The 26300-nt window shown below is 30.8% G+C and overlaps 1 protein-coding gene across 3 annotated transcripts in view; it reads left to right on the forward strand.

Annotated features, from left to right (window-relative positions):
- LOC143191763 (organic cation transporter protein) overlaps window positions 1-23144 on the forward strand; it is a 58609-nt gene extending 35465 nt beyond the window's left edge. For 2 of the 3 annotated variants that reach the window (XM_076397137.1, XM_076397138.1), the window contains exons 2-9: window positions 3646-3928; window positions 3990-4124; window positions 12334-12503; window positions 12893-13081; window positions 17663-17923; window positions 17979-18173; window positions 21126-21239; window positions 22781-23144. In XM_076397137.1, coding sequence (XP_076253252.1) covers window positions 3646-3928; window positions 3990-4124; window positions 12334-12503; window positions 12893-13081; window positions 17663-17923; window positions 17979-18173; window positions 21126-21239; window positions 22781-23007 — 1574 coding nt within the window. In that variant the 3' untranslated portion in view covers window positions 23008-23144. Of the gene's footprint in view, window positions 1-3645; window positions 3929-3989; window positions 4125-12333; window positions 12504-12892; window positions 13082-17662; window positions 17924-17978; window positions 19425-19509; window positions 21240-22780 lie in introns of all 3 variants that reach the window. The other variant, XR_013004611.1, reaches the window with a different exon arrangement.
- The last annotated feature ends 3156 nt before the right edge of the window (window positions 23145-26300 follow it).

Here is a 26300-nt window from a genome sequence, read left to right on the forward strand (position 1 = left end):
GTATCACAATAAAACATCTAATCATACAGTTCAAAAACTATCACTAAAATCAGTGATTTAAAGTAAATATATTTAAAAATATCGATATATCAGCGAACAAAAATGTCGATAGTTATTTTTATCACTATCGATATTTCCTCACTAAAACCCTACTTTTCCACGCAATGTTTGACCGGCGCGAGAAATCTGGATACAAAAGTTCGATATGCCCCTTCGAAAATTCTAGGTTTTCGTATCGAACTTTTTTCGCTCCAGTCCTACTCTTTACTAAAAACATTTTCGATGACCCTAGGTTTTCAATATCGATATTTTAATTTGCAACTCATAAGTTCGATTTTCTTATTTAGAACCTTCTTGATAAAACTATTGATATATCAACCAAATAAATATCGGCGAAAAATATCGATAATCTTCGGCATCCTCAATTTAAAGTACAAATTGTTCCCCTTTATGTTCCCGATTTACAAATTTTTGTTTTATGGTTATCGTTACGCTTCAAAAATTGTTTTTGCAGCAATCGATTTTCATCAAAGCAAGTGAATATTACTCACGGCTATTTTGTATGCTTTCTGATAAAAGATCGCTACAGATTTTGAAGTTTTGAGCATGTTTTGCAATATAATTACCTAGTATCATATTTGCAAGATCTGATCAACTCAGAAAAATTGTATATATTGCTTTGCAAAATCACATTGTCATCTCTTTCCTATTTCTGTTCTGTTTTCTTGTGTTTCTATACGATTCGGGTTTCTAATTTTTAGGTTCTAGTTCCTGCTTTTTAAAAACTTTTTATTTTTCATTGATCTAAAACTATATTCTTTTATCTGAAAGGTCTCTCTGCAAATTTGCAACAGTAACCGGTGACTTTCAAAAACAATTTCCAAATTTTTGCAGGCGATCTTTTGTTTATTCATAAGTTCATGCTTTACGCCACTATTTTGGCAATTCTGAACATTTTAAATAAAATATAAGAGAAACTTGGAAAAGTATCGAGAAAAAACGGGCAGACTTCAAAATAATACCATATGATATATATTGTGTGAAAAGGAATGTTCAAACATATTTGGTGTCGGTTTAAATTATTCAAATGAATTAAAAATACTCATTTTGATAAATCAATATAGAAAAAGATAAATCACTATCATAAAATGTGACCCCAAAAAATTAAGACCATAAGCACTAGTGTTATTAATACTGTACTTGCTTAAAAGCGACATTAATAAACCTACCTACACACTACTATCAGTGTATCTATTAGTGTAATATATTAGGAAATGCAGCTTTCATATTCTTAACGGTCCATAACCTAATATGTATTTCGTAAGATTATAAAATTTAAAAAATATTTCGATGCTTCTGAGCATAATTTGATAAGATCTTTTTAGCTTAAAATACCATAGCCAATGCTATTAGTGCTTATTTAATTTTTATGGTAATAATTAATTCATATATTTATTACAAAAAATAACTGAATAAATAACTATATTTGGTTAATTTTTGGTGATACATTGGTATAGGACTTGATCTAAAAAATTAGAAAAATCAAAGTTAGTTATTTCCTCTAAACAAATTAATCTAAAATAATTATGATTTTCATTAGTACGCAGCAGTTTGCAGAAGTTTAGCCTTGTTTTTTAGTCATGAGGGCAGAAAAATAGCCTTTACTTTTTGTTAATCATCTCTTGCTAGAAATATGAAACATGGTTATTAATGAAATATTCAAAATTAAATACCATAGCTAATAGTTATTTTTTATTAACGTCTACGATTATTTCATATAATGTAATAATGTACAGTAATAATGAATATTTTTTGGTGTATTTTGGTGAACGATATCTACTGGTGAAAATGCAAAGTATCAAAGTTTAACAAACAAATGTTTGTTAAATAACCTAAGTTAACTGTTAAATTCTATGGTTTTAACATATCTCTACGTCAAAAAACTGTTTTTCGTTTAATATTATTGAGTTATACAGTGTATACAGATTATAATCATGCAATAATTGCATTTTCGAGTATAATTATCTTTGTTATTGTTTTTTTTTGAAATTTGCTGCCGAAACTCATAAAAAACTTACAAACCTTGTGGTATTGCTATTTTATATCAATGGCAAATAAAGTCGTGGAAAACCAAAAAGTTCGTAGACAATGAATTGCCAGATTTATTGAATGGAAACCCAGTTCAAACTCTTTGAGACAGCTTAGCAGTCAACTTTAACTGTTTACAGGCATTTACACGTGATGTGAAGGACTCAAGAAGGGCCACCAATTTCAGGCAGAAAATTTTATTTTGAAGTCTTTCAGCATAATGGCTTCATTGTTTAGCAGGCAAGAACAGGGTTTTGTACGGCTCATTTATTGGCGATGAATATATTATGATACCACTGTAATCTGAGGTGGGATAAACAAGGTGTAGTGTATTACGAGATGCTACTACCGAATAAAATGTTTTACTGCAGTTAATAAAAATACTTTTAACAAAAAAATTAACCGATTTCAAAAAATAAATAAGGAAATAACTAAAAATAAGTCGGTTCAATTTTTTGTTAAAAATATTTTATTTTTCCCTTTTTAGTGTTAGATATTTAATCCATAAATTACGCAGTTTTATTTAATATTACAATGGGTAGGCTGAGTAAAGGTGCAGCCCGTACGAGGAATAGGAGTAAAAGAAACTAACTACCTAAACAACAACAAAAAGTTATTGTCCCCACCGGTAGTCGAACCCGCGACCTCCGTTTGGGCGCTAAACGCTTTAAGCGTTACACCCTAGAAGCAACTGTGTACAATATTTCTACGACGTCATATACGCTAGTTTGTGCTTAAAAAACCAATCTGAATGGCTTTTTCACTGGACAACTTCTTGATTTTCCGTCATATCAGTTTATCAGTTTATTTACAGAAATATCTGATTATTTTAGATAAAAAAATGTGAAAACATTGTACGTGCCTTTGAAATTTGATCGTTTCCCTTGATTTGCCCCCCTTTCCCGCATCAGATCCTGAATTGGTTTCAATGGGATCACCTCTGAAGTGCACTCTTTTGATTTAAGAAAAAATGAAAATCGAGAAGATCGAAAATCGAAAATCTAATTTTGAAAATCGGCACACAATAGACGGAGATATCGGCGAACATACATTAATATATATATATGTAATCAGTGCAAAGTCATCCTTTTGCATGACAGCGTTTGGCCACGTATCGCAAGACTTGCGAAGGATATATTGTTGCATCTTGAAAGTTCAGTCAGCTCACCAGACATACCTTTTGCTAATCACGACCTGTTCAAAGTGATGCAGAATAGTTTGACTGGCATACCGTTTTGAAATGCTGAGGAATTGGATTGCAGATATACTAACATCGTTATTTCGATACTGTATAGCTATGTTGCTAAATATATAGAAAAAAGTTCTTAAAAATAATTGAAAATATTTAGGTTATATCGTATCAATTTTTTTCTCAATAAATGTTTCTCTAAAGTAATAAAATTACCAGAATGTATGCAAGTGCCTAATATATTAGATGTGGTCATTAAACTTATTTATTTAAGGAAATATTAATGTTATTTCAATATATAAAAACAACATTTTTAGCCAAAAAATTATTAAAAATTACTTGACTAAATTATTCCCTTTTATTTTTAGTGGAAAATGGAGAAAAAACCGAGAAAGATAATCAAGAACCGGCCCAACCCGACAATGAAGAACCCGACGATAAAGAACCACCTCAGCCTGATATCGTACAAAAATCCATTGGAGTCCTTGGAAAATGGCACATATGGATTTGCTTAGCGATATTTCTCGTTAAATTTCCAGTTGCATGGCACCAACTCAGCATAGTTTTCGTTGCTCCTCGGATGGAATTTTCTTGTTTTAACGCATCCCTCGACAAATGTGATCCCAGCTGTTCCCTCCACATATTCAACAGGTAAGGAAAACACAAAAGTCTATTGTTTAATTAATCTAGAATTGACATCTTGTTGTTTCAGATCCATATTTACAGATACTATAATATCAGAATGGGATTTGGTTTGTTCGAGAAAATACCTAGCTGATTTTGCTCAAATGGTCACCATGTTGGGCATACTATTTGGAAATATGGTGTTTGGATATTTATCAGACAAGTCAGTATTATTTGTTTTTAAAACTTATCATACCCTCACGTAAACAATATCAAATTGACGCTTTAAAATATGTTAGTATTTGACATATGGCATCTATTATCTGTTAAAGTCATTAACCATTTTTGTAGTACGATTTATCCTTTGCTTCAAAATGGGCCTCAGTTTCGGCGATCACCTCTTCATTCGACGAAAATTTCTTCCGAGAGTATTATTTTGAGATCTGAGAACAGGAAATAGTCGCTGGTGGCCAGATCTGGAGAATACGGTGGATGAGGAAACAATTCGAAGCCCAGTTGATGGATTTTTGCCATCGTTTTCACTGAATTGTGACACGGTGCATTGTCTTGATGAAGCAGCACTTTCTTTTTCTTCAAATGCGGCCTTTTTTGGCGATTTCGTCCTTCAAACGATCCAATAACATTATGTAGTAGTCGCTGATGATGGTCCTTCCTTTTTCAAGGTAATCAATGAAAATTATTTCATGCGCATCCCAAAATACAGACGCTATAACCTTGACAGCACACTGTTGCGTTTTTCCACGCTTTTCAGCTGGAGCCAGTTCATCGTGTGCAGTCCACTCGGATGACTATCGATTGGACTTCGGAGTGAAATGATGGAGCTATGTTTCATCCGTTGTCACATATCGACGCAAAAACTCGGGTTTATTATGCTTGCATCTTCAAACACTGCTCCGAATCATCAACTCGTTGTTGTTTTTGGTCAAAAGGGAGCTCGCTTTGCACAGATCTTCCTCAAATATTCGTGAATGATATGATCTACACGTTCAGTTGATATCGTTAAAGTGTCTGTAAGTTCATTCAATTTCAATTTTCGATCATTCAAAGTCATTTTGTGGATTTTTTAAATGTTTTCGTCGGTAACAACCTCTTTTGGGCGTCCACTGCGTTCACCGTCTTCGGTGCTCATTTGACCACGTCTAAACTTAGCATAACTTGAGTGCTGGGGCAGTGTCGGAAAACTCGGCATCAAGCCAATTTTTTGCTTCAACTGTATTTTATCTCTTCAAACAGCAATATTTGATCGACACGCAAAATTCCTTTATATCCATTTTTCACAATAACAAAAGTTGCTTCACACAAAACGCTATAATTCATAAACTAATGATCCGACAGCTGTAAAATTTTACACAAAATACACATCTTTTGTGGGTTAAGGCTAACTAGTTTTATTCTTGTAGCGCCATCTATGTGTCAGGCTTGGGACTTTTCAATTGACTTGTTAATTCCTTTCATTCCTTGTTGTGTACGGAACTTACACCCGCTTATGAAGCTTCTTTAGGATTCAACCGCAACCTTTTTAAAGCTACCTATTAATCAAAAGTACATATTTCCAACTTATATTTCATCAAGTAACTCGAGTGGACATCTAAATTTTTATCGATTATTTCCTTTGTTCTCTTCCTTCTCTTTGTTTTTTGTCTCTTGTAATCTTTTGCATTCCATGAATTGGGCGTTTCCATCTCGACAGCGGTGTTTATAGTTGGTAAAACCCATAAGTTTAACTTTGATTGGATGAGAGCGCGGGAAGTCTGATGGAATTTCTAGAATTGTCTTAGTTGAATTTCTTTTTTATTTTATAATGGGTTTACCAACTTTCGTTGACATAAAAATAGTATACACTAAAAGGAATATGAACTAATATAGTGTTCGCAGTATTTTATGGTCTGAGATCTGAATCTTTTACGATTGTATAAACTTACGTCAATGTGATAATTTCTTTAATATTCTGAAAACAATTATTTTAAGGTGGTGTAGGTAAGCATTTCATCTTTAAGATGCATTCTTTATCACATTTTATGGCTACCTCCAAGAGGTTTGAGATATTTTTATTAAAAAATATTTGTCATTCGTCACGCATTCCCGAATGACGTAGCACTATTAACGTCAAATCTGTTTCTATCTACTTTACTATCAAAAAGCTAAACAACCCACTGGTTTTAAGAGACTGGTTGGAGAATAGCGCTAAATATTTGGGTATGCCATTAATATTAAAATTAAATGGAAGGACCATGCTAAATATAAATTATAATGGCTTTGTTTATTGGAAGAAAATCCAAAATATCGGTACATCATAAGATTATGATCTGAATTCAAGTACAAAATGTGCATTGTAGTTAATACAACGTTGGTATAAATGAGAGATAAGGAAGGAAGCTAAGCTACACCATGAAAACTTGGAGACTTTCCAGTTACTAGATACAGCAAATACACTGTTCGTAGATTGAAAAGTACGAAATTAAATTTTAAAAAATCATGAGCCTATTCTTTTTATAAGATTTTTAACAATATACGATATATGTTGTCAAAACAAATAAGAAATATCAATGGAACTTCTTCCGATTGTCTTTTGAACAATTGAATTCTAACCTATGAATCATTTCGAGATAATTTTAATTGCATTGCTCTTTTATAGTCCATAGATAAAGCGTATCTCTCATTGTAATGGTTTAAAAACATTTTTATGCACATTATTTTCTTGCAAATAAACGACATGTAAAAAACATGTATTGAGGTTATATTTTGATTGTTTAATTTTTATTTTAACATACTTTTCCATTTTAACTTGGTGCATAGGTATAAGAATTTGTTCATTTTAGTAAATAATTAGTTGTTGTAATGTTTACCTTGCTTCATTACCGTCTGGTTTATTAAGCACTAATATGCTCAATAATTCTAATGAGACGGAATGTTGTAGAAATATAAACGAATAATTATAATTATGATTTTGAAAAAGCCGAAAGTTAGGGAGACCTAAATGTCATCAATATGATGAATGTTGAAACAACTCGTACTTTAGCTCAGGGATTCTTGCCATAATTATCAAGCTATTGTAAATTATTTTTTCCCTCTGAAGACCGGTTCTATTTCAAGAATTTTTGTTTGTATATATTAATTCAAGAGGATAATTTTTTAAGACTTTATTTCTTTGATGTTTCAAAAGCGAAATATAAAATTGTATTCCAAATAATTGGACTTATTTTGAACCAGGGATATAGTGGTAGGGTTGATTCTTATCACCTCACAAATGTTTTTATAGGCGGTTTACTGGGGGTTTACTAATAATCTGGTAAATAATTATCTAATATTCACATCTTGTATTTAAAAGGAAAGTAATCTTTGGCTAATCTTTTATATACATATTTTTATTTTTAAGAAATTACAATATACTGTGTTAGAGCGATAACAATAAGACCCAACACAGCGGGTCAAAGTTTGTTTTTGTATCAATATTTTTCAAATTAATGTGATCTCCTTTATCACCAATTCATCATTTTAATTGACCTTTTAATAATGTCTCCATCACAAAAGAATTAATTTATGACATAATATAACTTCAGAAGCACCGACTCTAAGTTATGTCAATGATATCAATACGTATACGAGTGTTGTTGTACTAAACAGTTATCAGTTCTAATGTATGTTTCAATTATATCCATCTCTTGGTTTCATCTATTTTGTCGATTGAAAAAAACATTTTTAGACTGGAAAATCGAAGAAATAAAATAATTTTTAAATTAGATAAAGTTCATGATTTTTCAAACAGTTTTTTCAACGCAAGTGGGTACAAACCTGCCCTATAAGCTATTGTTTTTTGAAATGCGTGTTAGTTTCGCCATCTAGATCAATTACTTGAAATCAAGAAAAATGTCCTTATTTATAAAAAGAAGTTATTGTTCGAATCATCTGGTAATATTATCATTATTATTATACACCAAAGTAAAATTATTAAAAGAAAATCGCTTTGGTGGCCAATGGTTCACGCTAAACTAGAGATACTGTGTTGTAAAAATTTGGTTATTAACCTTCTTCAATTAGACTTATTTGAACAATCTTATTGGATATATTGATGATAATTTTGTAGGAATTTTTTTGAAAAATTACTATTATTTATAATTTAAAATTTTATTTCCATCAAAAAGTAGTAAGTAGATCTGCCCTTCTTGATCAAGGATTTCTATTGTTCAAAATGCAAAGTATCAAAGTCATAGCTCTTAAATAATTTAAATTAACTATTAAATTTGATGGCTTTAACATTTCTCTACATAAAATGGGTTTTTCATTTAGTATTATTGAGTTATTGACTATTCAAAAGCTAAGCCGGAATGTCCAAATTTATATTTTCGACATTCATTACTTTTATTCCTTGATTTACCATTAAAACCAGAACCTATTAAAAGCTTTTATAAACTTTTGGTGATGCCGTCCCGTCATATCCGAATTGTTGGTTTTGCTTTCAATGATTTAAATGTGACAATCGTGTTATTAATGAAAAGGAATCATACGAAGGCCCAACAAATTCGAAGGCAATGAATTGAAAGATTTATTTGACGAAATCCTATTTCAAATTCTCAAGAAAATTTCAGACAGCTTAGCACACAGAGAGAAGGAAAACGGATACTAAATTCAATTCGTATAGATTTTTTCTTTTTCGAAGAGTTTTCTGTGGCATATTGTGACTGGCGATGGCAAGTCGATCACCTACAACAACAATTCGAAGAGTATAGTTTTGTTAAAGTCTTGATGTACATATGTTGGGATCAGCTATAATTATGCTGTGAATGCAAATATTTACCATCATTAAGTGAACACTTTGCACTATGCACTGTTATGAAAAAGATCAGCAATATAACGAATAACAGACACAAAGTCATACATCATTGCAGCCATAGCGCTTTCTGATTACCACTTGTTCAAAATAATTTAAAAATTTTGTTACAAGTATGAAAATAGATCGATGATCGACAATCGATGATCATAAAGATGAAAAAATTGTAGGAAATGATGGAATATGTTTTCATTAACATACATTCTATTAATTTTACTCAATAAATGTCTTTTTAAAGTGAAAACATGATTTAAATATACGCAAGCACCTAAAAAATCGATTTCTTGCAATCTTAATGACTAAATAGATAGTTTATGCATTATTGATCGATATAGAGAAGGAACTATATCTGGTAAAAGTGACGACTGAGACAGGACATTCCAGTAAAATGCTTCAGACTGTTTTTGTTTCAAGGCTAGGTTTAATACAATTAGTTATAGAATTAAAAAATTACTGTAATTGTTTTATCAGTTTAACGAGTTATATAACTACTTGTTTTTTTAATTCCCCTATAAAATCTATAAATTCCCCTACCTGTTGATGTAAATGATAATGTCTATAATATTGAGAAATTTTTTTTTTAATCAGAGATCATAAAATATTTAATACTTATCTTACTTATTTAATACTCTTTCTTTATAGTACTTTTTTGTGGATTCCGGAATTTCATAATAGTCCATTTGTTCTAATAGCCTTGTAGTGGTGTACTTACCTGTATATACCAAAAAAAAAAGGTTTTACGTCGGGAGCTAAAGCTGTGAAAATTATAAATAATAAAAAACACTATTTTAAAATTATAATTAGGTACTGTGGTTATGTTCTAATCATCTCAGATGTTTACCTGGAGTTTTTCAGCTGACATCGTTTATTCATTGTAATTCGCTACAAACCTTTCAGGCGGTAAACTCAAAAAGCTCATAGATAATGTATGAAAGTAATAGGCGAGATGAATAATAATCACAAATTATAACAATATTGACTTATAATAATAATGTACTATAGAGAGATTATTAAATATACATTTATTTTGAAATTAAAAGCGAGTTTACTAAGATTTTATCAGAAATAAATGCACAACATTTCAAAATTCGCCATGTTCAGTTAAACACCCATCAGAAGAAGCATTACGAAACATTGACTACACTTACCGTTTCCACCATCGTTTCCGCATTCCAACATTTGAACTTTTCAGCACGCTTCGATTTTATTTGTATTATTTATCTTAAATTTTATATTTAAAAAATTGGTTTTGTACTATCAACTGAAAGAAAAGAGAAGTGAAAAAATTGAACTGGGACTTATCAAGACAAATAAGTTAAATTTGAAATCAAGTGCCCTATATTTGCTAAGGCAAACCAACATTGTATCGATGGCAACATTGTATGGATGGAAATTTTATAATAATAATTTAAAGATACAGGGGCAAATGTTGGACAGGGCTATCAAAATATTCATTATGCATAGTAACTACAACACAAATAAAGATTTAAATAATATATAGTTTTTGATGGAAATTTGATTTTCTTAAACTTGTAGCAGTTCTGTATTGTATGTATCAAATTGCCTTCTAATATTTAGGTAATTTTTTTTTATTATTTAATTATTACATTGTTACTAGTCGTTTCCGTCTAACCTACAATTTGTCTTTAAGATAACTTAAATCTAGGTATATAACTAGGAGGACCTGTCGGCCCTGTCTCAGTCTCTGATGAAATAATGTTTATACATGTCACTGCTGTATTTTTTATTATATGCACCTCATTACACAACACTACACAAGATCAGATGGTTTGATTCTTTTGAGTTTGTCTCCTGTTCTAATTGTATCCAAAAGCCGCAATATTTCAATATTTGCATGAGAATGGAGTCTTTCCTCATACCCCCTTGCAATTCTCTTGATTTCTTGACTGACTGTGTGTATCTGAAGGTCTCGTAGATAATGTAGGTAATCAATCCTATAGTAGTTGGGTGCGCCCGAAATACCTCTCAGGACTTTGTTCTGAGAGGTATTGCGGTGGTATTGTATGTTATTGGTGCTTGTACGGTCTGTTTACAGTTGAACTGCGCATGTACAGATTTACTTTCATTAATATTTAAGTAAATAAAATATGAGAATGGTAATTTTAAAGTTTATTTTAATAGTAGCCTTACAATCTTATTGGCATGGGTAACTACAATATTTCACCAAGTACTTTATAAAATTCTGTTTTAGAAATGTCTTTATCCTAACAAGTTCTCCTATGAATTATTAAACTAGATCTCCGCTTGCTTGTGTTTATTTTACTTCGCTTTAGTGAAACCATTCGGTTCATATATTGTCCCTACGTAAGTATTGTTCGAAACGTTTAAAAGTTATGTTTACCAATATATGAATATATGGTCAGTAGTGAACAGCAGTGAATATTCAGTCAGAAGCCCATATTCGTTTGTCTAGTTGACATGCAAATCTTATAGAAACATGTACCGACCATACACACTTGTAAGACTAAACTACTTACATTATATTAAATGTAACTTTATATATTAATTGATAACTGAAAAATAACAATATTATTTACGGACTCATATATACAATAAATAAAGCAAATGAGACATAACCTCAAATGTTATTAACAGTGTTATTTATCTTGATATTACTTTAATTACACTCTAGACATAGTTAAAAGTACTTAAAACAGTAAATACTTAATTTGGAATGATTTTATTATTGTAAATAAATTACCGATGTTCAAACTATACTGGCTGGTTTTCTCCTTACAATATGTTTCTGTCTTGGAACGGAAATTTTTGAGATGTATAATTACATTAAGGGCGCTGACACCACCGATACACAATAGAATGGCTAATTATAATACAAAATTATTAAAATAATATATAATTAAGACCTGTATCTTCAAAATCCGTCCAATGCGACCAAAACAATTACGCCACGAGCAAATTTAAAGCGTTTTATAGAGAAAGACATGTCAATATTTCTTTCAATTCGTTTTTTTTTAGATAAATAATTTTGATTAGGATTAAGTAAACAAGTAGTATTGTCATAAAAGAGTTTTTCAAAAATAGTCAGCTGGCCTATTGTTTATTGTTTTACTTTACTTTTACTAACAAAAATTATATCTTTATTGTTCTAATAGTTATCTATCCTAAAGTTATGTCGAATTTATGGTGTTTTTTCCAATCCCAATGATTTAAGGATTCATTTATAACTCTTTATAGGTAAATTTTTTATATATTTGACAATGGCTACAGTAAGCCTTGAACATCCTGGCATTCTCTATTATGTATCTCTTCTGGTAGATCAAATTGTTAACAAGAAATATTAATTGATTGTTAGGCACCGTTCATATGTCTTAAGAAGCCACCATTAAGACATCAGACATTTCGAGCCAATTAAGTATATTAAAACTGAATCGAAGTAGGCTTTATAGAAAATATTCCATAAATCGAATTTAGCTTTAAAGAGTATAAAATAAATTTGGAAAAACAAATAACACATTTGTCTCACTATTTTTTGATTGCAGTAGTATTTAAATATATCATAATTAACTACTACAATACCAGGTTTATTTCTTTATTGTTTTAGATATGGCAGAAAGAATCCGCTATTGTGGGCTGTTATTTTACAAGCAACCTCTGGAACCATCGCAGGGTTTTCACCCTGGTTTCCTCTGTTCTTGTTGATGAGATTCCTAGCCGCATTGGCTACCGGTGGCACTATGGTGACCAGTTTTGTTTTAACGATGGAACTAATTGGTATGTAGGTCAAATTATCATAGTCTTGATCTATAAAATGTGTTTTACGTTACTGTTAGAACATCTAAATGTTGATATAATTGGGATGAAATATTATCATTATTGTTGCTTAGTGACTGGGTAGATAACATGAAAGTCAAAATAATTTCAAGAGATAGTGGTAAGTAGGTTAATTGTGATTGATATAAGTTTATGATATAATATATGTGTACTAATTTTTATTAGTCGTAATTATTATTCTTATAGTTATATGTTTATATTATATATAATGTTATTTTGGTTAGTTTTTTTTTGAATAGCATGGACAAAAAACAATCATCTTTTTTTTTAAGATATCTATTTATCAACTTCCTCCTTTCGGACTTAACGCTGACCTTGTCTTTTTTTAGGAACACAATGGAGAACAATCATATGTATTCTCTATCAAATACCATTCAACTTGGGCCATTTACTTCTTCCAGTCATTTCTTATTTCCTACGAGACTGGCGTTACTTTCAAGCGGCTATTTCACTACCATCGATTATTTTGGTATTTTATTATTGGGTCCTACCAGAGAGTCCTCGATGGCTTCTTGCAGGTAAGAATTATTAAGGGGTTATACAATATTAGTGTACAATGAAATTGTGATTCAAATTTTAGTTTAAGAACATTTTTATATACATTTAAAATGCAAACACTATTGCAAATACAATTTTTTGATTTATTTATCTAAATTATTTATTGTAAATTTAGGTGTTTTGTTTAATTTTTTCTGATTATGCCTTTTCAAAAAATTTAATTAAAGCACATCAGTATCAAAGATGTTTCGAAAAACAACTTATAACAGTTGTTTATCGAATTTTTAGCTCAAAATAACTATTGAATATCATTCTTGGATAGGTTAGACATCATTTAAGTCTATAAGTACGTTTAAAAATTATCGAAGGTAATATAAGCCCCCAATTAATGTTTAAGTAAGTAATTTTTTTACATTCCTGCAAAGAAATAAAATAAATATTCATTTAAATACTTGTAATATAAGGTGTGATGAAGGTCTGTGTGTGACGTCCGCAATAAGTGCTGTTGTAAAAAAGCACCAAATATCCTTGAAAAGTGCGTTCTAACAGTTAATTTAGAATTTAAATGCTTTTTTAAACGTTTTGAATTAATTAATATTTTTGATTATTATCATATTTATTGTGCAGTACACACCGTTTTTCTCTCATTTCTTTATAAATATTTATATACATTATGTATATTATAAATATTGTATAATTATAAGTATTGTTTAATATATTTTTAATAATATTTACGTCGTACTTTATAAAATAATTATTGTTGTGCAATTGTGGTTTGGCATTTTATAGTTTACGTTACTCTTTTGTTTAATATTATTAGATCGATATCTGGTTAATGTGGTGAATGAAGTAGAACCATAAAATAAAGAGACTTAGAGTGCGATCTTGCATATAAAATATAAGCATTTGTTAATATAATATATGATTGTGAATTTTATTTAAATTAAAGGTTTAATACAGAAAAATTTAAAAGGTTTAATAGCAATTCGACATATTATGCCTATAAATTAATTTTAATTTTTTTCTAAAATTTGAAGGTTTATTATGAGAAATCAGCACAATGTTTTATTCAAAATATTGTCTGCTGGTTTGGTTGATGCACTGGTCAAAGCGAAAGGATGGTCTTCCTACGATTGCGATAGTCGCGTGTTCGAATTCAGTTCCATGTTCCATGTTCCAGAATCCATGTTCTGGATGTATGTTTGTGATTGAAATTGTAAATACCTTTATAGGCAACAGTAAAGAATCAGAAAAGGAGTAACCATCCCAGCCACGCTAGTAACCAGGCTGGATAAGACAGGATTGTTCACTGGCTAGTCGGTAGGCTTAATGCCGAGGACCGTGGTTCGGAATCCACGTTAAATAGTAGGTTCAACCCAGAAAACCCTCGTGGGTGCAAAGGAGGCTTTAAAATATATAAAACAATATTATCCACCGATAGCTTTTACTTTTTCCCATCTTACGAATTCCATCTTCGAAAGAACGATGTACCTTTTGAGACTATCCACGAATCGACCCATTTTTTGGTATCTCCATAAGAAATGAAGCGCTGTTCACACATATTATGACCTATATCTCGTAACAAGTAATCCCATTCCGATTTTAACCGGTTTTGTGGTGTATGATCGAACATGGCATGAAAACAATGTAAACGATGATTCATTAGACCATATCACATTTTTTATTTTCTTGTTATTTTATGATCGTTTTCGATCACAGCTTAACCTTGGCATCCGTTATAAAGGGTTTCGCAATTGCACAGCTTCCATACTTCTTGTGGTTGAACATATTGTCTTGCTGAGTAATAAAATTGTTATGTCTTAGCTTGTAGTCCTGCCGTCTTTCGCGCAGTGCTGGACTCAAATGCATTTATTGTATTCGAAAGCGAGTTTTAATTGAGTAGTACCTTCAAATTCTCGTCTTCAATTTTTCTTTCGCTACCCACAATGCTTTTTGTGTTCGCTTTCAATATGATCACTTCTTAAACGTTCAAACCAGTATTCACATGTTGAAATCGATGGAGCATGGTTTTCATAAATAAGCTTCACACAACATTCAGTGACCGGCTTCAGTCAAGCTTTAAATTAAGTAAAAGAGTAAAACTTTCGATTTATTCGGCCTAAATTCAGAAATTTTGATGCACTAACTTTTTTAACACGTCAAAATGACACATACTGAAAACTGAAGCCTATAAGGCTTCAACATGAAGTTGGTTATAAATGTATCCGATGCAATTTAATACATAGTAACACCATCTGTTTTGAATCCTTTAAAATTAATTTATAATCCTGATAACATAATAACAAATGCAGTAGAATAATAAAAATATATGTACCGGTTCTTAGGAGTTCAAAGGAATTTACAGTAAAACATATTTTATTATTTTGAATTTTTAAAGCTTTCAGTATGCTTCGTTTAATAAAATCATTATATTTGTACTCTCTTCTAACTCCTTTTGGAGATTCTAATATGGTCTGAACAACGCAGATTCCAATATTGAACTTGTAGCTATATTTTCCTTTTCGATGGGTCAAAGAATGTGTAAATATACACATATTGTGTATTTCAATTCAGTTATTCATGTAGAATGTAATGAAATACCTGATGTTTAAATTACAATTTGGAATTGCCTTTTGAAGAATAGGGAGCTCATTCACTTAAATTTATCATTGTTTATCTTCATGATCAAATTATATCAGAAATAATTTTGTTTAATATCATATGAACATGACTATTAATGTTGTTTTATTTTAAATTTCATTATATTTGAATAAAATAATTCTTACTGTTTTGTTTTACATATACAACCTAATATATTTATAAACAAACACTTATAACATAAATAAATATTAATATATAGTATACCATAGGTCATGTGTACATCACAAAGATAAATTATTATTGACATCAGTAATAAAGCTTCCACTCTTTTTAATTCCCATATTTATTTATGACGTCTATTGAACAATAAAATTTACTGAATTATGCAGTATGTAATATCATCAGCTTATTACCTACAAGGGTAGAAGTACTATGGTATATGGATAAGCAATAAGGAATTCGTACATTTTATAGAATTTCAGAATATTGAATAATACAATGGTTGAACAAAATAATGTAACACCTTATCTTATATTCACAATATTTATTTACTAATAAGTCCAAAACTGAACCTTTTCATGTGCATATGGGCGCATTATTATCATAGAATATGGCAGTGTTATGACAGCAATATACTAGTTATAGTAGGTATGTAATCTGGTTAGTGATGTTAATGAAGATTAGCTGAATAGCACGATATTGACGTCCAAATCATAATGGATCTTCCAATCATTAAATGTCCAGGTTTTATTATAGTTCAAACACTTCTATTGCAGCTTGACGTTCGCTTTCATTGTAAAGGATTTCGCAATCGCAATCCTTCCATGATTGTTAACTTTGTGGAGCTCGTATCGTACTATTTTTGTATGGTAACATTTTTGTCTTATAACATTTTTGTCTTGGTAGTTCTATGTTCTCTGGACAGTGATTTATCCTTCTATCGTTTTAACCGTCACAGAACAAATCCTATAATGGACTGAAATATAACCAATAACATATAGATAGCATAAACTGGGCAATATATTGCGTGGTGTTCATATTATTGTTTCTATCCCCTGTCTATGTCCTATCTAATATTATATTATATACGATAAATTTTGTATTGTTGACGATTTTTATTGTGTTAATATTAAAATTATACAGATGAGGTACATACATCTTTATATTATGTGCTTACGTGTATTCTGATAATTTTTTCATTTTATACCATTATTACTATTTTATTCCTTGAATAATTGAAGATGAATGAGTTGAAGGTTAAATAGTCAACAAAGGTGTTTAACAACAAAGAAAATTTATTTATATCTAAGTGTAATACGAGCATTATATTTAAAATATATGCTATAGAGTGGTTACGTTTATATTATGTATTCAGATCATGTTTTCACTTTAAAACGGCCTTTATTCATAAAAAAATGTATAATATATATTAAATAAATTGTTACATCATTTTTGATAACTTTTTTTCTAACTACATGGCCAAAAGCGATCTATTCATTCCATTTCCATACTTCTTCAGCACTGGGTCTTAAAATATGCAGATTGCCGTCGGTATACATGTACAGTAGCAACTTCATTCCCTTTTAACAGCTTGTAATACACTGTACATTGCTGATCCATCCTCGTAACACGTGTAACATGAATATTCCGCTGCAGTGTCGATGTAGATCACTCACCTGGACTAATCCATGACTTTTTGCACTTGGGATTATCTCAAAGGATCATTCTTGATATTCGCTAGGAGCTGTTGCCGGCAGAGTGCTTTAACTGCATAATGCAGTTGATCATAGCATAATAATCCATTTTTGAAGAGTTTAAATGAAAGTATTAATATTAGGAAAAGTGTCCCTCAGAGAACGATCAAATCCAGTTTCATTTGCAATCAAAGTGCAAATTGAATTAACCTTGTATTAATATACCATAATATTTCTATTATTTTATTCACATTCAATACAATGTAAAGAACAACAAACTTGACGATTGTAATTACGTTTTTGTAGGTGGCAAAAAAGAACAGGCCATCGATGTGTTGGAAACGGCAGCGAAGCACAACGGATTACCAACGAAAAATATCCGAGCGGACGTGGACGAGTACTTCCAACGTAAAGGCGACAGCGAGGAAACGGAGAAACGCAAAGGCAATATCATGGACTTAGTTCGAACTCCCATCATGCGAACGTACACCATAGCTGTGTGTTTCAATTGGATCGTTTGCGGCCTCTGTTTTTTCGGCGTGTCACAGTTCATTGGACAGCTGGGAGGTCGGAGAAAACCGAAATAAATTAAATATTTGTACTAATGTTGATAGATTTGCAGGAAATATATTCTTGAACGTCGCCTTATCTGCTGTGATACAGTTGCCGAGTACTTTCTTCGCCTGTTGGTCGACCAAGGCCTGGGGACGTAAGCTGACTTTGATATTCGCTAACATCTTGTCCGGAGTCTCCTTATTGTTAATTGGTTTTGTTCCGTCTGATCCGGCGTGGATAAAACCTACCTTAAGCACAGCAGGTAATGCAAATATCAGAAAACACAAGTTTATTGTTATTTGAAATCCTCTATTTATCATTATTGAGTATTGGAACTGTTGATACATAACATATTTACCTAAACTCAGTGTTTGTTTATGAGAGAAATTACTTTACTATTTATTTAATATATAGTTTTTCTAGAGACTATATAGAAATATATAAAATATTTAGTTAATATACAAGGAATGATGAATAAGAAAAAAGAACTTTTTGGAAATAGATTTTGGTACATTTAGGTAACTCTATATATTTTCTTTTATTATAAGGGGCTGTTCTGGCCTAGAAAATTAAAAAAAATATTTTTATTATTGCTCTTAGTGTGTATCTGTCCTCAGATTCTATTATATACATGACACGTAGAAAATCACTTCATTAAGTGATCTGGGTAAGATATTATCTTAATTGGTTAGTCCTATTGAAATGTTGTTCTAATGTCTATATATGTCCTATAAGCAAATCAGAAAATGTTAAATATTTTATTATACGCACTTCACTATCACTTCTCTCATTTAGCTGATTAGCTAGAACAGTTAGTTGGATGCACTAACATTATTTTAAAGTACTTAACACAAATATTTTAAAATACACTCGTTATTTCACAGACTAGCTTTATTTACAATATGTGCATATAAAGAAATACGGATATGTCGCTAGTTGTGACATCTCTTGTAGGCTTATGCTACTTACATGATTAATAGATATCATCATTGTGCTTTACAGTTTTAACAGCTATGGGTTCTAAAGGGACATCGTATTGTATCATTTCATTAGATACAGAGTACATGCCACACAACAGTGTTTCGGAACCGTTGTATGATGGCTATATTAAACTTACTAGTTAGTAGTTAGATTCCATATGATCAAATAGCATTACGTTTTGATTCGTTTAGCAATATATTGTTATCTAATAATAGATTGTGTTTGTGCCCGATAAGTCAATACATTTTATATAGTTTAGTTCAAGTTGTTTTTGTGCAGCAAGTATGTGGTCCTTCTAGGATAGGCGTTAGTTTAGATGCATACCAAGATATTTAGCACCATCAGCTTGAGGAAGTTGACGATTATTGATATTCACTGGTGGGCATATCCTTGTAGGCAGGGTAATGTTGCATGGATAGATTAATTTGGTTTAACACGCCATATCTTCAGCCACAAGTGTATTTCATCAAGATGTATTTGGAGGTCCTTTAATGCCTTTATTGGATCTATTATGAGCTAAAGCTAAGATGTCGTTAGTTAAGAATTTTATTGATTGAAAAAATCGATTTTGTTTTATATTATCAAAGCTTAACTTTTTGAAAACCTGAGATTAAAAGGGTTTTTCAAAATTTAAATTATTTTTGGTGATGTAGCTGTTACAGTGACGCGGAATCTAAAAAAGAAATTTTAAACGATTTTTTCTCGAAATTATTTTTTCGAGACGGTTGACATGATATTTTATGTTTTACTGAACCAATTTACTAAAACTTTTTGTACATTCTTCTATCGTATCAAAATAAATCTATAGCAAAATTTGGAAATATCAAAGTAGTAAAACTTAAAAACATGAAACATTTTTTTAATCATTTTAGTAGAATTTGAGATATCATGTCAACCGTTTAGAAAAAAAGTATTTTGAAAAAAAGACGTTTAAAGTTTCGTTGTTATATGTTTCACATTTTCAAAATTAGTCATCAAAATAGGCGTTTGGTAGGACAAAAATCTCTTCGTTTGAAAAAATCCCTGACGGTAAGATCCGGTGAAAATGACATCTCTAAAATAAATACTTTCCTTTTCAAATGGGGACATTTTAAAATTTATTTATTCCTGTATTTTCTTCCTTTCAAATTATTGTTTGTGCTTTCCCCAAGAAATAGGTGTAGATGATTCTGAGTGTATCTCAGAAAACTTGACCATGATCGCAACATCACCATTTTCATTCTTTTTCGTCTTCAAAAATCCACTGTTTTAGCTCCTTCACCTATGAAATTATGTATAGTACAGTAGTAGTATAGTGTATAGTATAGTAGTACATCTACATTTTGTCAACAATTATATATTTAATCTGAAAAAGGATCAAAATATATTTAGAGTTGACTATACATTTGCTGGGTACCTATCCTGCACCCATATTCTTTTATACCAAATATTGGCTATTTTTACGCATCTTAGGCACTTTTATAAATGTGATTAATTTTGATGAATTATTTTAAGCACTTTAAAGATTGATCATAGTGTAAACAATTATTAAAACACCTAACCAGATGGTTTTGATTTTTTGATATTTCTACATAAAATAACTGTTTTTTATTTAGTATTATTGAGATATTGAGTGTATACTAATCATCGTCATCAAATACTTTTAGAAACTTATGGTGAGCTTCTCCTTTATGTCTCAGTTTTGTTTCCAACGATTTAAAAGTGACAAAGAGACAATTATTATATGATAACTGAAAACTGGCAGATAATGAATTAGATCGAAGACTTACTATACAAACTTTATGTTGATCTTATGCTGTAATTTGTTCTTGATTAAGCAAATCTTTAAAAGGGGCCTTTGTAGGATCGGTTGCAATCTTATATATTTTCATTTCTGTAGACTTTAGCAGAGTAAAGCTGAAGCAATATGTTATTTTTATCGTCGTGCTTGTCAGAATAGAAATTACTTTAACTAATATTGGTACTGACAGTCCAGTCAATATGGTGGGATCATTCACCTCATGAATCATCATTATCATCATGATCATTAAGATCTAGTGGAAAGCAGCAACTAAACAAGATATTTTCAATTGTTATAAATATATTCACACTTATTCCGTTTAGAATTATTAATTAAGGATTTTTTATAATATCGGTAAAATATATTAAAAATATTTTACCATGGTATCACTCAATATAAATGAATTACATGGACTAGTATTAGCTGTATTAATTTTTTGTTCGTGTTTTTCAGGAATGTTCGGTTTAGCGTTGGCGTTTCCTACAGTTTATATTTATTCAGGTGAATTATTTCCGACAATGGTGAGAAATATTGGCGTGGGAACATCATCCATGTGTGCTCGAATAGGTAAGGATTTTGTTTTTTGTTGATTGAATCCTACGTAAAGTTAGAACATTTTTATTCAAGTACTTTGTTGATAAATAATATTTATAGGTATTGTTTAGATGATATTAACCATTATCAATATAATATTGCTTGCTTATTTACATTGAGAGGAATAGAGCTTTGTTTCTGTTATATTTTTATGAATTATCATCATTTTGTGGTTATACATTTATGGTTCAAATGATTGTAATTTATTGCGATTTTTCACCATGCCTTTTTTCACTTTGATCTTCTATTCATTCCATGCTTTCATTATTAAAGTTCTGAAACTATTTAATTATTATTTTTACATTTAACAATCTTAAATGATATTTAATTTATTGAATTTGATGATCTTTGATCTGACAAAACCTAAGGAAAAAAGTAAGGAATTTTCTGGAAGCTAAATCACTCATCGAGCCATTTTGGTTGGGTTGTTTGGTTTATTGATTCAAAGTATTGGTTATTTGATTCTATACATTTTACCCATCTCATCTATATATCTAAGACATTTTAACTTAACTACTCATCGAGCCATTTTTTAATTTTATCGAAATCGGCGAAATGCTGGTCTGCAAGCGGTTACCTCATTGGTGCAAACAGGTAGTAGTCGGATGTACTCAGGTCTGGATAGTATGGAGGGTGTATTCAATAACTCCTTTTTTAATATTGCTTCTTATCTCTACAACTTTGCAACATAATAATATGGTACTTATTGACGTTTTCCTTTCATTTTTATAATTATTTTCATAAAGTAGCTGAGAATATTTGAATTCTTTGTCAAACATATTTTTCTGAATTTTTTGAGGATTCTCAAAATAATATAAACATGAAGCATATACACAATAGGTATTTATTAATAAGGTATTCAGCAACTATTTGTTTTTAAAACAGCTGTAATTCTTCCCGGAATAGATTCATAGATTGTCTGAATGTTGACCCATTCTTGTACCAATAAATTCAATGGTATTGAAAATGTTGGTGCATGAAGGAACATTTTAAATATTCAAACTTAATTCGGCGGGAGTTTCGCAGGGTAGTGTCCTGAGACCACTTATAATCTATTCAAAGTTTTTTTTAGTAATGAGTCATGGATATTTGGCACGTCGAATATTACACATGTTGCCGCATCAACTCTGAATTTTAGTTCAGTTTGGCTTTGACATACAAGAAAATTCTAATCTAAATAAAATAATTAAACAAAAATGTCATGAAATATAATTTATTTTAACATTATAGTATATCTGAAAACTACAGTTAATTATACAGCCACAATAATTTATCGGTAAGAGTTAAACCTGAAAAAAACTTTGAATAGACTGCTTTTTAATGCCGACATCTTAAGTGTAACTGAAACAGTACTTGAAATATTTGCTGACGACACAGTCACTATGAGCGTTACTATTAAATTTAGCTTATATTAATTAGTTTAAAGTCTTTAACAATTAATTGACAGTTCTAGTTAATAAAATCAAGCATTTAAAAAAAATAAATTTGTAATAAGCTTATATTTTGAATTACAGGTTCAATGGTAGCTCCATTTGTAGCATCTTTGGTCACAATAGAGCCATGGATACCACCAATCATCTTCGGAATCGTTCCTTTGATAGGAGCGGTATTGTGCCTTAAATTACCCGAGACGTTAGATTGCAAATTGCCGGATACGGTAGAAGAAGCGGAAATGTTCGAAGTAAATTCGAGAAATAAGAAGACTGAAAAAAGCGATACAAACAGCACACAGATGGTCTGAATGAACTTAACACAAAACCAGGAGAGATGATGCAATAAGATTCGAGTTGATGGAGTACATCAGTGAGAGATTAAACTCGAATATTTTGAAAGATTGTTATTGTTATATTGTTTACAATAAATAATTTTTGTAACGTTGTTAAATTACTTATATCACCGGCTTTTTTAAGCTGGCACTAATCTCAACCAATATGCTGCTGTTGGTAACATAGAACTCCTGATATTTTTTAAAATATATTTCAGATATTGTTAGATGCTAGATGAGGTCTTTTAAGGTGATGAAATGTTAACGTATTCTGTGTGGCTCTTAACATCTGTAATCTCCTTATGTCACATTTCGTTCGGTCTCAAATACGCCTGGTTTCATACCTAGTTTTTTACGCATTCTTAGTGGATCGAGTTCTTAGAAATTAGCCACTCTATATGTTCCGAACTAATGCATATGTTTTTCGAGTATTTTTGTTGTCGTAAATAAATCTCACATAAACAAACTTGAGACAAATAAACATCAAACACAAATGTATTGGGCGCCTAAACTAATTTGCATATGCAACATTATGCATACCTTAAAGTCAGAGTTTCCGTCCCACATGTAAGCAGTGGTAGAACTAACACACTGTTGAACAATCTTTTTTTAGTTAGTTGGAGAGATATTTTTTAAAGACTTTTACAGCATCATTCATTCTCAAATTACTTTTTTATTTATGAAATCTGTACCTATGATTATCTATAAAAGTCTATCATTTCATAGCCATGATATTAGTGCGGGGTTAACTTATAAGCCAATTAAGCAACCTCCAGGGCGTCACGTATTGTGTGGCAACAGAAGCACTACCCAAAAAATGCTAGCACTAAAAGGTGATACTAGATTACTTATGCATAGACGTTGACTGCTAAGGGCATCAAGTAGTCTCTATTGTTAGCCCGTTCTCATAATAGGATTTTAAATAATCTTGAATTTAGAAAAAATATTAATCAAAAATTATTAAGTAATAAAATATATGATTTGCTATTATTACTCTTGAGATTTATTGTTTTCATTTACTTGCTTGATTCTATTCTTAAACCTGCGAAAAATCAGAAGACGTCTCCTTTTGTCCTATAAGCCTGTTACCTGTGTATCTCTAAATTTTTATTCGAAAAACTATACATTAAGAGACTCAAAATAATCGCAGATGAGATAAATATTATTCCAGACCACCAATTTGGCTTCTGTAATAAATACGGAACAACTCAACAAATACATAGATTAGTCAACCTAATTAACAAAAATGTAAACGATAAAAAATATTGCTCCGCTGCATTTCGCGATATTTCTCAGGCTTTCGGCAAGGTGTGGCACACTGCATGCATGTTAAATTGAAAAAGATTTTGCTCCATACGCACTTCAACTGCTGAAATCATATCTCACAGACAAACATTTTATCGTCAAACAGGATGACGAATACACTAACCACTGTCGCAGGACAGTGTTCTTGGCCGCTTGTTATATCTATTGTATACAGCTGACCTACCGACCTCAAGAAACACTATTGTTGCAACATATGCTGACGATACAGTGGTTTTATCATCACACGGGCATCCAATATCAGCCACAAGAAACCTCCAACTTCATCTAACGAAGTCGAATTGTGGTTGAAAACACGGCGTATCAAAGCAAATGAGACAAAAAGAATATAGAAGTTTGTAGAAGAGCATGTCCCTCAGTAAAATTGAATAATCATGAACTTCCGCAAGCACACAAAATTAAATATTGGGAATGCATTTCGATCGACGTTTGACATGGAAAAATCATATAGTGACAAAACGCAAATATCTTGGGGTTAAACTAAATCAAATGTACTGGCTTATAGGCCGTAAATCTAAATTATAATAATTACTTAAGTCAATACTTAGGCCCATTTGGACCTATGGTGTTGAACTGTGGGGTACTACTAGCAAATCTAACATAGATATCCTCCAGAGATTCCAAAATTAAGTGTTGCGAGTCATCGTCGATGCCCCATATTACGTGTCCAAAAAACTCATTCAGCGCGATATCGAGTGTGATTCGGAGTGTTAGTGCGAAGTACTCTGAAAGACTATTTGTGCATCCCAATGCACTCGTCAAACAGTTAACTATGCGCGATAACAGTGAAGTGCGTTAGGTCAAACGCAAACTACTATACGAACTGATTAATAGGCACATAGAGTGATATTTAATAATCCCTAGAATAAGCTAGAATAGTTTTTAGAATAAGTTAGGATAGTATCTAGAATAAGATTTAAATTATAAGTCGTACAGTAGATCACTTACTGAAGTGATCTTCTACATGTGAGGATGGTTATATTATATAACTGAAACCATATAATAATACTTATTGCCCACGGGCAGATTATTGGCGTTCTAGGAGATTAATTAAAAAAATTACTTGCTTCGTTTTATATTTGTTTAGTTCTCATCACTATCATGTGAAGTTCATTTTAATATATTTTAATACATACTGCTCTTACTGGGAAGCGTAAAGATTTATAAAAACGTATGCTGTGGCTTTTTAGTTTCGATATTCCTATTTGGAACGAAAGGATTTTCTTGAGTCTATATATCCTTAAGGCAATTTAAGCTAAACCACTTATCGAGCCTTTTTTTAACTTCTTCGAAATCGGTGAAACGCTACTCTGCAAGTTAGTACCCCATTAATTCGAAAATGTAGTAGTCGGGTGGATTCAGGTCTGGAGAGTACAGAGGGGAAAACTCCCCATCCGAGTGGTTTTATCTTGACTAGTTTTGTTGTATGAGACGGCACGTTTTTTTCTGCAAAAATCAAAGCTTATTAAACTAATTTAATTAAAGTAAATTGACATGATTAAGGTGAACTTCAGGTTCGGCGTTATCTTAATTTTCTTTAAAATATTAATTGTAGTGTTAAATTATAATTAGTGAGTGTTAATTTGAGTGATTGAAAACTATTATGATTTGATTAGTTCGAATTCCATATAGTATATTTTTTAAAGAAAATAAATTCTGGATTCTGAAAATCATCTTGATTTTAGGTTTTTGAAATTGAATCTAATACTTAAGTCTGAATTTAGGTTAGTTTTTTCTTAATAATAAATTCCCCTCTAATGTTGAATGAAACATTAATATTTAATGGTGCAATATATCAGAAGCGGAATTTAAATTTCAATAGGATTTGATTCATCGTGTAAAACAATAAGTAATAATTAATTATGACAGATTTTCGAAATCATTAAGATAAATTAAATATCCATTTGTTCAAGACTAGTAATAATTTTCCTATTGTTTTAAGTTTA

Source organism: Rhynchophorus ferrugineus, unplaced genomic scaffold (assembly GCF_030347505.1).
Source record: "Rhynchophorus ferrugineus isolate W39M unplaced genomic scaffold, kcgeb_rfMv2 rfM2, whole genome shotgun sequence".
In the NCBI taxonomy this organism is placed as follows: domain Eukaryota; kingdom Metazoa; phylum Arthropoda; class Insecta; order Coleoptera; family Curculionidae; genus Rhynchophorus; species Rhynchophorus ferrugineus.